This window comes from Lolium perenne, unplaced genomic scaffold (genome assembly GCF_019359855.2).
Source record: "Lolium perenne isolate Kyuss_39 unplaced genomic scaffold, Kyuss_2.0 unplaced33, whole genome shotgun sequence".
NCBI classification, from domain to species: Eukaryota; Viridiplantae; Streptophyta; class Magnoliopsida; order Poales; family Poaceae; genus Lolium; species Lolium perenne.
The window spans coordinates 230284-245968 of NW_027248991.1; the positions used below are offsets into that span (position 1 = coordinate 230284).

The 15685-nt window shown below is 45.5% G+C and overlaps 1 protein-coding gene across 1 annotated transcript; it reads right to left on the reverse strand.

Moving 5' to 3' along the window:
* Nucleotides 1-8260: 8260 nt before the first annotated feature.
* On the reverse strand, nt 8261-12796 carry LOC127303085 (uncharacterized). The gene is made up of 10 exons (XM_051333863.2): nt 12657-12796; nt 12429-12466; nt 12072-12260; nt 10375-10554; nt 10096-10280; nt 9882-9977; nt 9613-9658; nt 9406-9512; nt 9131-9232; nt 8261-9050 (listed from the first exon to the last, which is right to left on the reverse strand). Exons 1-10 carry the CDS (start codon nt 12737-12739, stop codon nt 8406-8408), a joined length of 1671 nt encoding a protein of 556 aa, XP_051189823.1. The 5' UTR covers nt 12740-12796; the 3' UTR covers nt 8261-8405.
* Between the last annotated feature and the right edge of the window lie 2889 nt (nt 12797-15685).

Below are 15685 nucleotides of genomic sequence, written 5' to 3' on the forward strand. Positions count from 1 at the left end.
CTAGGGCTCCCGGGATCCGGCTTATATAGGCGCACAGATCTAGGGTTTACATGGAGAGTCCTAGCCGGAATACAAGTTGTCTAACTACGGTACAATGTCTTGCCGTGTACGTCAAGGATCCGCCTTCCTTCTGGGCCGTGCGGGATCCGGATACTTCATGGGCCTCCACGGATCCGGCCTCCTTCGTAGGTCGGTTGAGATCCGGCTTCCTGTTCCTGGGCTGGACTTCATCCTTCACGATCTACAGCAACTGGGCCGCCCGATGGGCCACATGCCTCACCACCAACTATGGGCCACCCGGGCTTGCCGGATCTAGGCCACGCCGTTGATATACCCATAAAGTATACCCACAACATCACCCCTCGCCAATCTATCGGCTGGTTGCCTGAATTCCGCCGTTCCTCCACCCAACAACCTATATTCCGCTGTCTGTCGTGCCCTCTTCCTATATTCCACTGTCGGGCAGCTCCCTCGCGTTTCTCCTCGTCGACACGCCCGGCAGGTGTTCATCCAATTGCCTAGCCGGACATGGACTCCGATGAGGAGGAGGAGCAGATGTTCGCCGAGCTATTTGAAGATGAAATGGCAGCCGTCGCCCAAGATGAGGAGCACATGCTGATCTTAGCTTGCATGTCCGGCTTGTACGCCGAGTCGGCCATTGGTCGATGTGGTGGGTCGGCACTAGATCACCGGAAGTGCAAGCCGAGGTAGCGAATGGAGGGCTACTGCATGCTCTATGCCGACTACTTCGCCGACGATCCATTGCATGGTGAGGCTGTTTTTAGGCGTCGTTTCAGGATGAGTTGGAAGCTCTTCTTGAGAATTGTGCATGCCCTTCGAGAGTACGACTCTTATTTCAGATACGAGTTGGATTGCACCGGCATGGCAGGGTTTTCCGCCCTCCAAAAGTGCATGGTGGCTTTGCGGATGCTGACATATGGAGCTCCTGGTGATTCTACCGATGACTATCTCGGATGGCGGAGTCCACCACCCTTGATTATTTCTACCGGTTCTGCAGGGCGGTGGTAGCAGTGTTCGGTGACATCTACTTGAGATCACCCACTATCAAAGACACTGCTAAGATCCTCGCTGTCAATGAAGCTCGAGGATTTTCAAGGATGCTTGGAAGCATTGACTGCATGCATTGGAAATAAAAGAACTATCCGTTTTCCTGGCAGAGAATGTACAAGGGTCACAAAAAAGGCTGCACTATGATACTTGAGGTAGTGGCTACCTATGATCTCTGGATTTGGCACTCCTTTTTTGGTATGCCGGGATCCAACAACGACATCAACGTCTTGCAGTGCTCGCCGATCTTCTCCAAGCTTGTTGAGGATCATGCTCCCCCGGTTAACTTTGTGATCAATGGCTAGCGGTACAACCAGGGATACTATCTTACAGACGGTATCTACCCAAAGTGGGCAACATTTGTAAAGACTATCTCAAGCCCAGCCCTCCCGAAGGAGGTGGAGTTTGTCAAGAAACAAGAAGGTTGCCGAAAGGACGTTGAGCGTGCATTTGGTGTCCTCTAGCAGAGATTTGTTGTAGTCTGGTTCCCCGCTTTGACTTGGTCCAAAGAGCAGATGTGGGAGGTTATGAACTGTTGTGTGTGCTTACACAACATGATTATCGAGAATGGGCGAAAGTATCTAGTTCCTCTGAGCGAACAAGCTACATCATATGAAAGAGAGGGTCCTCTTGCACAACCTAACCACCAGATCTCGGCATCGTGGATTGCATTCATCGCTATGCGTCTGGAGATTTGAGACTCCACAATGCATCAACAGCTGCAAGATGATCTGGTTGAGCACATATGGACGCTTCGAGGCAACACCAACTAATTTCCATTTGATTTGTTTGATAACTCGTCTTGTTTTATTGAACTGTAATGTTTATTCGTAAAAATAAGGCAAATATTGGCAGAACTGGTCAAATTCGCCAAACTATGCTGGATATTTGATTTTGGACGTTCCTAGGGACGTTTTTTTTCTGAAAACGCCGAACAACGGGTATCTACCGGGGAGACGGAAACTTCGATGCTTCTCGATCGAAAGTTTCGTCTAATTCGATGCCATTTATATCGGATTTAGCCGTGAGGAGGTCGGCCAAGGGCTGGAGATGCTCTTAGTCGTGTCAGCCTGTGACTTGTGTTTCCAAAGGGAATGGCTGCATGCGTATCTGATGCGGCAATGATTGAGGTCCCGATCCACCGTCCGATTTATCTCAGATTCTATCTAGTGCGTGTGTCTTTGCGGTGCCACACACGTACACTGCCCCTCGATCCGCGGGATCCCAAAATCTTTTTTACAGCCGCTTTTTGCTTGTTCCATCGCTCACTACGTACTCTGCCCGGCTAGCTAGATATCCGTTTTCTTAGACATGGTATATATCCACACCAATTGTCGGCATCAAGTTCATTTTGTATGGAACAACAAAATCTGTTGAATTATATTACTACCTCGGCTCTTAAATATAGGATATTTCGATATTCTAAAATATCCTATCAAAAAAGCATGTATTCAAGGGTAGAAGTAGTATTAATTAACCAGGCATGCAAAATGTTCTTCCAAGGTAGTCCCTCCGTTCACAATATTACCTCGTGTTCTGGTCTTACTTAAAGTCAAACTTTATAAAGTTTGACTCAAAAACTGAGAAAAAATGTTAACATATACAATATAAAATATATTGTATTAGAATCGTCATAACTTATGTTTTCAAATTATATGTATTTGATATTATGAATTTTGATATGCTTTCTTCTATTTTTGGTCAAACTTCACAAATTTTGACTTTGACTAAAGCTAGAACGCGATGTAATTATGAACGGAGGGAGTAGAAGTCCAGTGGAGCTGGATCGGAAAAGAATTGAGCTAGTGCGTGGAAAGTACATTTCGAATATAGTATATTACCCTTTTTTAGCTGCATGCACAACACTTGAATTTTTAAACTTGATTTATGTCACGGACTGCAAGGAACTCGTTGATTCACTGGAATGGGAAATAAAACGCAGCAGGATTTTTGTTTGTCTCATTGCATCACGGGAGAAACACAGGATTCTTCATGTGAGGTAGGATCCTTAAATAAAAAAAATATCATAATCAATCATACAACAAAACAACCAACACATAAAAAATTACTCAAAATTCTGGTCCGTCAAAATTGCTATCAAAATATTTTGACTCAGAGGAGACCTAATTTATTTATGGTAACCTGTTTTATATTTCTATGATAATAATAATCTAGTGATGATCTCGAGCTTGTACCACCAGATCATTCATCACTAAGTAAAGATATGTGTTATTTACTCATACATCTTTTCCAGACAATGAAAGCTCTCAGTTCTAGAAAAAATAGTTCTTCAGACCTATGTAGTGACATGGACATAGCCAAAACTAAAATACTAAAAAAGGTTCTCCAAGCCCAACTCAATATCGAGTTCGTACAAATTAGAAACACTACAGGAATGGCCGGAGACGCCGACGGCCAAACCCTACGCCGAGGGCTTTTTATCGGGGCCGTCGGCGTACGGCCTCGCCGGGGCAGCGCCGGAAGACGACCGTCGGCGTATACTTGCCCCCGTCGGCGTAGAGGTTGCTACGCCGAGGGCAGCCGTCGGCGTCTACCTGGCCCTCAGCGTAGGTACCAGCATAGCTGCTGCTCCATCCGCGACTCGACGGCGCGCTCACGGCGTCAGGTAAGACGCCGAGGGCTACCCTCGGCATAGGGCATGGCCCCCCCTATGCCGACGGCCACCCTCGGCATATAGTTTTTCTTTTTCCTTTTTTCTCTCTCTCATATTACTTTATATTATGTTTCTATTATTAATTTACTAGTATGAATTATGTAAAAAAGGTTCTATTTTTTAAGAATTTGTAGATGGCATATGTAGGTTCCACGGGTGACGCTCTTCGCAGACGGGTCAACCGGAGCCACTAGGCCCAACTTCTGCTATCGATGTACATATGTCCTAAAACATTTAGGAACAATTCCATTGCTAACCCTAACTCCAACCCTAACCCTAACCGAGGCCATTCCCGCCCTAGGGTTTCCCGCTTCTGTGGGCCAACTTTCTATTTTGCGAACATTTTGGTAACCCTAAACCTCACCCGGATCCTATCCCTAACCCTAACCCTAGGGGTAGATCTGTGGGGTCCCCGCCCTAGGGTTTGGCTAACCTTGCATATACCCGGCGTTAACGATTTCCACATGCATGGACTAGCACTTGGTAAAATCCAGGATCTGTATGTGGAAACTCCCGTCACGGCTCAAACGGAGCCTATTTTATGGTAAAGTATGCCCAACCTATGGTTTCCATGTACATATGTCCTAAACAAAGTAAAACAAGTAAAAAAGTCCATTGGTAAACCCTCGCACGGAGAAAGCTATAGGGGTAGATCTGCGGGGTCTCCGCCCTAGGGTTTTCCAAGATACAGACCACCGGCGTGTCGGAATCGCTGGAAAACTTGTGTGTGTCCACATGGCATGCACAAAAGTGATTTGAGATGGTTTTATATCCAAGGCTACCCCCAAGGTGTGTCCGGCTTCTCGGACAGGGGGTTCCTACACTTAAGCAGATTCTGGATGTATAGGGGGAACTCCCTCGGAGGTGAACCGGAGAGAAACTTGGGATCATATGGGATGATCCTTGTTACCACATGTACCTATGACCTAACCAAGCTCAAATGGAGGCATATGCCCACCGGGGGACCCCCGGTGGGATGCAGTCAAGGGGTAGACCGCGCGGTCAACATAACTAGGGTTTCGTCAGAAATTGAGCCTCAGGGGGGTGAATGGCCCCAAAACTTGTGTGTGTCCACATGGCATGGTATGCACAAAAGTGATACATTTAAGAACTTAAGACCCAGACACAATACAAAACACTTAAATAACTAGACCCACACACATACCAAAAGCTTAAAGAACTAGACCCACACACGAACCGAAACACTTAAAGAGCTACACCCACACACAGCCCTCTTGCGGAGGTTGATCATGAGTTCATGCATATTTTGCTGATTTCCTCGCTATGCACGCAGGATCCGTGATAGCAATGTTCACGAGCAACTTCAAGATGATCTCATTGAGCATTTGTGGAGGATCAAAGGATTATCAACAAATGTCGCGGCAGTTGATCTAGCCCTATTTATTACATTTGTTTAGTTGTTTTATTGTTTGTTGTATTTTAATTTGAAAACAATCTCCGCAAACATATTTATTTGTATGCTATTTTTGATAAATGGTTGTGTTTTCAAAAACCATTAAAAAAGTTTGGGGGCTGATGACGGGAAAATGGCGGCGACCTCATCTTCGAAATTCCAACATACAATACATCATATGGATTCCTATAATATGTTTTCCCGATATATCCAAATTTCAGAGAACTAATATATAGTTCCTCCATGTTTACGAGGTATGGACAATCAGGTGCAGCAATTCGTGACTGTTTGCTTGGTGATCTGTGGGTTGATGTGCCACTTGGTCCTAAAGCTGTAGGTGGAGTGGGCATTAGAGATACAGAGCTCTTCAACAAAGCATGGCCATTCTTGGAGGTTGATAAATAAGCCCGATCAAGAACCTTTGTGCAAAGCTTGAGAGAGCAATTGAGCAGGGTTTAGACCTCCTGAAGCAAGGGATCTGTTGGACAATATTTATAAAACTGATGCATCCCCTGCCTGGAGAGACATTGAGCAGGGTTTAGACCTCGCAAGCAACCATTTGGTGTGTTGCTGATGGATCTTCTGTGAGAATTTGGCGTGACAACTGGATCCCAAGAAGAAGTGGCCCAAAAATCACTTCCAAAAAGAAAGAAAAAAATCAAGACTTGTAACGGTCAAGACTCAAGAGTTTGATTGGACATGTACATGAATACCCCCTTAAGAAGAATCTCGTCCTCGAGATTTAGGTTGGCTAGCAAATAGGTATGGGTATTCTGTCTTCAAATCTTCTTCACGTTCCCAGGTAGCTTCTTCCTCTGAATGGTGATTCCATTGAACTTTGCAAAACTCAATGGTCTTAGTTCGAGTAAACCTTTCAACTGTTTCCAGAATTTTAACGGGCTTCTCTTCATAAGTGAGATCGCTTTCCAACTGAACCTCCTCCAGCGGAACTGTATCTCTCAATGGTGTATCGGCCATTTCTGGGTGACACTTCTTCAGCTGTGACACATGGAACACATTGTGGACGGTTGATAGGACTTCTGGCAATTCCAGCTGATATGCAACTTCTCCTTTGCGTGCTAGAATCTTGTATGGTCCTATAAAACGTGGTGCTAATTTTCCTTTGATTCCAAATCTTTTAACTCCACGTAGTGGTGAAACTCTGAGATATGCCCGGTCTCCTATTTTATAAATTACTTCCCTGCGCTTAGAATCAGCGTAACTCTTCTGTCTGGATTGTGCTATTTTCAGTCGATCATGGATAAGTCTTACTTTTTCTTCAGCTTCTTTGACCATGTCAGGCCCAAACAAATTGCGCTCTCCTACTCCATCCCATAACAATGGAGTTCTCCACTTCCTACCATATAGTGCTTCGAATGGAGCCATCTCAATGCTTGATTGATAGCTATTATTATATGAGAACTCTGCGTATGGTAAATTCTCATCCCAACTGGATCCATAATCTAGAGCACAAGCCCTCAACATATCCTCTAGGATTTGATTCACCCTTTCTGTCTGACCATCAGTCTGCGGGTGAAACGCTGTACTAAATTCAAGTCTGGTGCCTAAGGTTTCATGTAATTGGCGCCAAAACTTTGATGTGAATTGAGTACCTCTATCTGAAACAATACCTTTAGGAACTCCATGTAAGCATACAATTCTGGGCATATAGATCTTAGCTAACTTAGCGCTTGTGTATGTGGTTTTCACAGGTATGAAATGAGCCACCTTTGTTAAATGATCGACCACTACCCATATAGAATCATATCCAGATCGAGTCTTGGGTAATCCTGTGATAAAATCCATGCCTATCTTGTCCCATTTCCAATCAGGTACAGGCAACGGTTTTAACAATCCTGCTGGTTTTTGATGTTCTGCTTTGACTCTGTTGCATACATCGCATAAGGCAATATACTCAGCGATCTCTCTCTTCAGGTTAGTCCACCAAAACCTTTCCTTCACATCCATGTACATTTTTGTGTTACCCGAATGTATCGAGTATGGTGAGTCGTGAGCCTCTTGGAAGATTAACTTCCTAATTTCAGGATCATTGGGCACACGCAAACACTTTTCAAACCATAGTGTTCCATGTTCATCCTAATGAAATCCTTTTGCCTTGCCTTTACTCATGTTTACTCTTATTTCATCCATTTCCTTGTCTTCATTTTGGGATTCTCTAATCCTGTCTAGCAATGTAGGCTTTACCTCCACCGATGCTAAATATCCTTCTGGAACTATCTCCAATCTAAGATCTTTAAATTGTTTACACAAGTCCCCTGGCAATTCTCCAGCCGTGAGTCCATTTACATAAGCCTTACCGCTTAAGGCGTCAGCTACAACATTAGCCTTCCCAGGATGGTATTGCAAACTCAAGTCATAATCCTTTTTAAGTTCTAACCATCTCCTTTCACTACAAGAAAAGTTGCCATGGCCGACGAAGTTGAAGTCGCGCCGTGGTTGCTGGTGCACCATGGATGGAAGATCTAGTGAGAGCAACTTTTCTTCCTCACGATGCAGAACATATTTTAAGCATTAAACTACCAACAGGGCCATGCAAGGATTTTGTTGCTTGGAACTTTTAAAAGTCTGGATTTTTCTCAGTTAGAAGGTACCAGTACCCTCCACCACAAAAACTTAAGAACATCAGCTGCACAAGTGGGGTCAACCGAGCATCTGGCATGCATGTTTTGATCTTCAAGAGCTGGCCGCAGATGCAGTTCATGCATGTATATAAGCCAACGAAGCCGATCTTGATAGCTGAGCACCACTGTCACTATCACCGGCTGCGCGTTGGTCAGATCAAAGAATCAACGGAGAAATGCAGGAAAATCTAATCAACACAAATGTGGGCTTCTTTTGTCCTTGTCTCCCTTCTCCACTTGCTCCTTCTACTGCTGCTGTTGGATTGCACTACGGTGGCTTCGATAGCAAAGTGGGCGAGTAGAGGCTCTGCAGAGTGCAGCAGACCCAAGCTGGAGAAGGGCCACCAAACTAGAATGAAAGACTTTTCAAGGGGCTTTGTGCAAATTAAAATAAATGCCACATGGCGGCTGTCAACCTACCACGCATGCAAGTCAACTCTCATGTGGACGGCTAGGACCAACTTGACAAACATTTCAGACTCGGATATATATGTATTACCATAGTACTAGGACTAACTTGACACTCTCGACCCAAAATAATATACACAAACACGGACCAAAATACACAAACAGATTTCTACAGCCACAGCTAGTTAGCTGCATGATTCTAACTCCCGGTATCCTTCTTCTTCACCTCACCGGACTGGAGCTGCTCAGCTGTAATACTACTCCGCTGGCGACCCATTCTGGCGAAGCATGCCATTGGAAGAAGCGGGCCTTGTCTCGGTGGCTCAACTCCACCGTCCGATCCAGCCAAATAGCCCGGTGCCCGGCCTAGCAACCCGGGGCCAGGCAGACGGACGGATAACCCGTAGCCGAAACCGGAAGGAACGGTGACGAGAGGCCACGATGGCATTCCCACGCTGCTACAACACCGGGTCGGGGTCGGGGTCTGGGTGGGACGTTGCTGCTGTACAACAGGAGGCGTGACCACCGCGGCAGGAGCAGCATCAGCTTGGTCCTCCTGTTGTACAGCAGCACGCTTTGCTCTCTTCTGCATCCCCCGTCTGCTCTCCAGGTTCCGTTTCGGGTTCTGCTTCCTCTTGCTGTCTCTTAACCGGGGCTTGCTAACCAGATCATCCGGGTTCAGCCGCCCAAACAGACAGGTCTTCAGCTTCCGAGCGTTGATCTTGCCCCTCATGAAATATGTCAGGTTCGAGGCGCACTCTGTGAGGCACCTGCACACCTTCTGCATCTGCGCCTTCCCCACCGCCCTCGCAAAGTTCTGTGACCGGTCCAAGAAGTCTTCAACCTACATGAAGATGAGCAGAGAAATCATAAAGCACACAGTGCGAGTCTCAGATTATACCAGTCGATTTGCAGAAGTCCTACACTTAGATTACCGACACCTTTCTTCCAGGTTTTGGAGATCCACGATGCTTCGAAATTGCTTGCGCAGAGCCCGTGCTCCCATAAACTCTCCACTGATAGTAGCTGCACGACAAATGCCCAAACTTGTAACTTATTAAGTAAGCATAATCAGCTACCCATTTCTGACCATCACAAGTCGAGGTGGCATACTCTAACTACCAAACGAACCTAACTGAAATTTTCATTGTAATGTTCTCTAAAGAAATGATTCGAAAATGAAGCGTCAAATTACTCGCCTTACTCATTAATGATACAAACAGTTCAGCTATTGTTTCTTTGTTTGTGCTCCCAAACCCCTGGAACAGCAAGACCTTTTTCTCGACGTTTGCAGAATCTGAACCATCTACAAGGGACAGAAACAAAATTATTTTCGCATTTCATTTATAGGTAATACAGTATCAAAATGGAGCCACTTAATAAAAAATAATATTAATGACATGTACCTTTTAACAAGGCAAAGAACGGAGGCAATATTGGAGGATGACGGGTCTGCGCTGCACAATATAAGAGAGTAGTAAGAAGATTCAACATCTAATCAGATAGACAAATCCAACAAGTGTAAAATGCGTTGACTCCTGAGCTATTGCTCAATCTAAGTCAACCAGCAGTACCCACGGATGCGGTAATTGGTCAATATTTACTAGTCAAAACAAACCGGAGACTAGAGGTTCAAATACTTCTTCTAATAAAACAAATCAATGCACTTTGGTACCTGCAAATGGAAAGCAACTAAGGAAATGATTGACATCGAGCTCATTGTCTGTTCTCTCGGGCTGTTCACATCATGTATCTTGGCCCAGATCTTGACCTGCATAATAAATAGAGAAATAATAAGATATTGCCATCGAAGCTTTCGACATAACCCCCAAGCATTGGCATGTTACACTAGGGAAATGATCAAACGAAGACAAAGAAATGTACATTACCAAGTAACTTAGTATCTGAAACCTTTCATCGAGTGAAGAAACGAATTTGAAGATCATCGATCTTGTCATGCCATCTTTGTTTTCAACCGAAATATCACACTCAACGCCAGTTCCCCTATCAATAACATTCAGAATAGGCACCTTGGCACTTACAACAGGCAAAACTCCGCAGTAAATTCCATCCCCTGAAATTGTTAATACATTACTGGAAAAGATAGATTGACGCACAAAAGGCTAGTGAGCATGTGAAAATGTTCTGCTCCAAGAAGTAGTTGTTACTTTGGAGGGAATACAGAACTTTGGAAAATTTCCTGATAACTTTGATCTTCTTATTGCGAGGACACTGATCCTCGGTATCGGCACTAAAGTTGACAGAGAGATCCAGGTCACTTTTGGGAGTAAACAAATCCATCGTGAATGAGCCAAACGCTTGCACGACTGGAAACCCATTGTTGTTACCTGCAATGATTTGTTAAGCTGAGAGGTCAAACTAGCATGCAAGGGACAAATACTCAAGCAACAATCAGACATGGTTATTTAAATGTGCATGGTCATTATCCACTGCAATCAGCATCATATATGGGTTCATGATCTCATCCTAGGATATTTAAAATGTGAGGTTGGGTCATTATCCATTGCAATCAGCATCATATAAATTGTGCTCCACACGGAAGTGTATAATATAGCAGCATTGGATGACTGAACAAAGATCCTTTCTAATTCTAACAGTGTTGGGTTGTAAGTTACAGACCATTTGAAAAAACTCAAAACACAAAGAGGACTGCCGATGAGTTCATTATTATAGCTGGTTACAATGTTACAACTGAGAGTAAAAGTTGGTGACGATAGATGAAAATATTTCTCTGTTTCTGCAAGACACTCACCATCCATGCTATTCAGTGATGACATTAGTAATAAGAAAAGTAAAGTATGGTATCCCTTAATCTATAATAACTAAATAGTTCATCCGCACTAACTATTTCTCTTAACATGCAGCCTATCCACATCAGCAATCAACATGGAGCCCTCCACCTCAGCATAGCATGTCACCTCACCAAAACCTGCTGTTCATGTTGCTGAAAAAAATCTATCGACAGTTCCTCTCTTATAGCTACGTTCTGTTCATTCTCCACCAAATGTTAAAACTGAAGCAACTGAACAGTCAATTGGCAACGGATCAACTCATCCAATCCTTCCACTCCCTTCCGGTATGTAACGGAAGCACTTAAAAATAAAAATTACTCCTTCTGTCAGTTAATCTCCCCCTTCTATAAATCTCCCGTTGACATAACCGAGCTGGAATACTATAACCTTCCCTCTATACTTACATGGATCTCACCTTCTCCTGGTATTGCTAGATCGTCCTTCCTTTTCCAGAATCTGCTTGACACACTTTCAGTGGTTGTCTAAATTACAGAGGAAGTTATATCTAACATGCAAGGATCTTATAACTACTGTACCAATGTTTCAGCATTATATTGAGTTCATTTCAGTCACAATGATCAGGAGAACTCATTGGTTGTACGCCCAAAATTTAATGATCTCTTTCTATAATCAACTGGACGATCTTCTATTAAATCATGCTTTCCATTTTCAGGTACAAATAGAAAAACTGTTCATGTGTCGAAGGCACTGACTGTGTCACCGTGTTTGTTTATTGAAGGCTTTTTTTAAATTCACATTTGTTATTTGAGTGGTGTTTTCGCACATTTCTGCTCCTATGGTTACAGTACATATCTTCCCATGTCTTTCCGATGTATCCCTGATTCAATTTGCACTATAAGGATATATTCTATTCAGTCGTGTGACACGTTAGATTTTGAATGATATATATGTGGTATACGTAACGTATGTACACTTTGCTACATTCTCACCTTCAAATAATGTATGCATGTAGGATAACGTACACCTTTCGATAATCTTCTACTTTGTGTCTATGAATTGCCGCAGCAACACACGGAGTATTATCTAGTTACCGAAGATTTTAGTGGTCATCTTGCTGAAGTCATGGACCAAGGCGTTCCGCTGCTGGTAGTGGATGGGCTTGGGCCGCAGCGCAGCATACACCTCGAGGAGTAAATCGTTGAGGGCTGGAAGAAGGCTAGCATCTACCGACATCGCGGCGAGCAGCTCTGCCTCGGAACACTCCGCACGGCTCCGTAAATCTGCAGAAAAGAAAGTCCAATGCGGAAGTTCAATGGATACGATTATTGTAACGAAATCTTTGACGTTCCCATTCTGACTCGGATGATAAATTTCGTGAGAAAATCTCGTCGCCACACATGACAGTGAGAGGGAGGCAGAGAATAATATGAAGTGAAATGCAGAGGTACCTTGTGAATCCCACACGCTGACCTCACTCTCAGTGGACCTATACAGTTAGAAATACGAAAGATCAGAATACAGAATACGCGCGCACCCACAATACAAAAGATCAGATCGCACGAGCACTAGGAAACTTCCCCCACTCATTTTTATTGTGCCTGCAGCAGATCTATCGGAACGAATCATCCATCCAAGAACGGGGAGGCGCCGGGAAGGAGGGGCCGGGGAATACTTACCCGTCGGAGGTCGCGTCGTCGTCGGAGAATGGCGGTAGCGGCGCCGCCGCCGGTGCCGGAGACGAAGCGGCAGGGGTCGCCATGGGATGGCACGTCTGTTCGAAGCTAGACTGGAGGCTTTCTTTTTTTTCACCGAGTGGGGGCCCATTTGCAGAGGTGGAAATGATCTCACCCGGGTTACTTTCGCCTTCCAAATTAATCCAAACTATTAACATTCTGCTAAGTTGTCTTTTGGGCGTTTGTTCGGAAAAAAAAAGTTGTTCTTTTCGGCGTGTCTAGGTTTCAGGCGACTGAAACATAATACAGTATGTCTCAGCTCGCTTGATGTCATCAGCTCGCTTGATGTCATGTGACAAATCTCAGTTTCAACCTAGTTAAAACTTATAAATTTCAACCTAGTTGAAACTTATAAATTTGTACTAATTATGAGTTTCAACCTAGTTGAAACTCATTAAATCTCAGTTTCAACTACTCCCTCCATCACAGTATACACGGAACGTTACGATGAAGTTGATTCAGGAGTTGAAAGAGTTGCAGCCTACCGGAACCCTTTAGGGACGCGGTTAGGAGAAAGATGCCTACTAGACCAGGATGCGAGGCACAGGCTGGATAGGATGTACTTGTCTGAAATGGTTGAAGCGGAAGGCCCTCCAGGTCCCAAGTGCTTTGGTCCACGGATCATGAAAGAGGAACCGCCCGTTCGCAACTTCACGTTGCCCCGTGACACAAAAACATACGATGGCACCACTAAGCCGGAAGATTGGCTTGCAGATTACGTGACCGCAGTCTATGTTGCTGCTGGCGGAGGAACCGTTACTGGAGGAGGAAACAGGCGTTGGGCCGTAAGAATTGTACCATCTTTCCTGGTAGGACCGGCACGTATCTGGCTGAACAACTTGCCAGCAGGAAGCATAAATGGCTGGCTGGACTTTGAGGAAGCTTTTGTGAGCAACTTCAGCAGTACCTACCAGAGGCCAAACAGGCCTCAGCAGCTCGCCTTGTGCGTGCAGCGTCAGCATGAAACAGACCGGGATTATCTAACCCGGTGAAATTCCATAAGGAACTCTTGTGAAGGAGTAATCGAGGCGCAAGCCATTGCTTGGTTTTGCAATGGGTGCAGAAGAGGTTCACCGCTGTGGCAAAAGCTACAGAGAAACATGCCAACTACTTTGGCAGAAATGATACGTGTGGCGGATAACTATGTGTTGGGAGATCCAATGCAACCGGCAGTACAAGCTGAGCCGGAACAAACAAACCAGCCTCAGCAGCGCCAAGAGCAATACCGGGATAACCGGCACAACAAAAGAAGGGAATATTTTCCGGATAGAAGGTATGGGCAACAAGTAGCCGCGGTGCAGGATAATTCCGGCGCCAGTGGAAGCCAGAGGCAAAAAACCGGATCGCAGCCATGGGCGGGTCTAAAAAACAATGGGTTGAGAAGAAGCCCTGGGGCCAGAAAAAGAATTGGCAGGAACATGCAAAATACACCATGGAAGCAGCTATGTACCAACCTTGCCGGTGGCACACACCAAATCTGGCTAATCCGTCAAATCATCTGACGAAGGATTGTTCTTGGACCAAGTACTTGATGTTGAAGGGTGCGGTAAAAGATGTGCAAGCACAAGGCTGTACCACGATACTTCCACCATCGCAAGATATGCTGCACCAACACCCACTACCACCACCGCCGCCGCTTACCGGAGCAAACGCTTTACCGGTACAGCCTCAGCCAAACCGGCAGCAACACCAGCAAGTCCATCAGGTGGGAGAAGGCAATGGCCAACCACCTCCACCGGCACCTTTGGGCCGGAATGTTTACCAGGATCCGGACATGTGCTGCGTTGTGTTCGTCACTGAGCCAACAGACAGGCAAAGCCTACATCGTCATTCCATGGAAGTGAACGCTGTGATTCCGGCAGTACCAAAATACATGCTGTGGTCAGATCAGGAAATTTCTTGGTCGTTCAAGGATCACCCCAAGATAATGCCTAATCCGGGTGGTTATGCTCTTGTTGTAGACCCAATCATGCATGGGCCAACGACTCGAGTCAAGTTCAGCAAGGTGCTGATAGACAATGGCAGCAGCATAAATATCATGTACCAGCACACCATGCACACGCTGGGCATAACAGAGAATATGCTACAGCCAACTCGCACAATGTTCCACGGAATCGTTCCGGGTCTGTCCTGCGCGCCGGTAGGAAAAGTCCGGGTGGATGTCTCATTTGGAGGGCGTGATATTGCCGGGTTGAAAACATTGAGTTCGAAGTGGTGGACCTGGACAGTCCTTACCATGCGCTGCTAGGAGACCGGCATTGGCGGCATTCATGGCCTCCACTCATACGGCGTATCTCAAGATCAAGATGTTGGCACCTCGTGGACCCTTAACTGTGGTGGGAAACTACAAGGTCTCTCTGGAAACTGCTTCCGCCGGATCTAATCTGGCAGAATCGTTGGTGATAGCAGAAGAAAAAAGAAGGATGCAAACTACGGTTGCGCTGGCTCAGTCCTCACAATTGAGCTTAGCGGCAATGAGTGGCAACTTGGGCACACCAGCTTTTAAGCCAACCAAGGAAACAAAAGACATCGTGCTGGACCCGGCTTACCCTGAGCGTACCGTTCGTATCGGTGCTGGCCTGAGTGAGGCATAGGAAAGCGTGCTCGTCAACTTCCTCCGTGAGAATTGGAATATCTTTGCCTGGTCTACCGATGACTTGGTAGGTGTTCCGAGGGAGTTGGTTGAGCACTCTCTGAATGTCCGGAAGGATGCAAAGCCGGTGCGACAACCTTTATGCCGGTTCGCTGAAGACATGAGGAAAATCATTGGTGAAGAGGTGACAAAGCTGTTGGTTGCCGGTTTCATCGTGGAAGTACTACACGCTGAGTGGCTAGCCAATCCGGTGTTGGTCGAGAAGAAGAAAGAAGAGAACCTTGAAGCAAAAGCTCCCAAGGTGTGGCGCATATGCATCGACTACACCAACCTGAACAAGGCTTGCCCAAAAGATCCTTTCCCATTACCCCGGATCGAT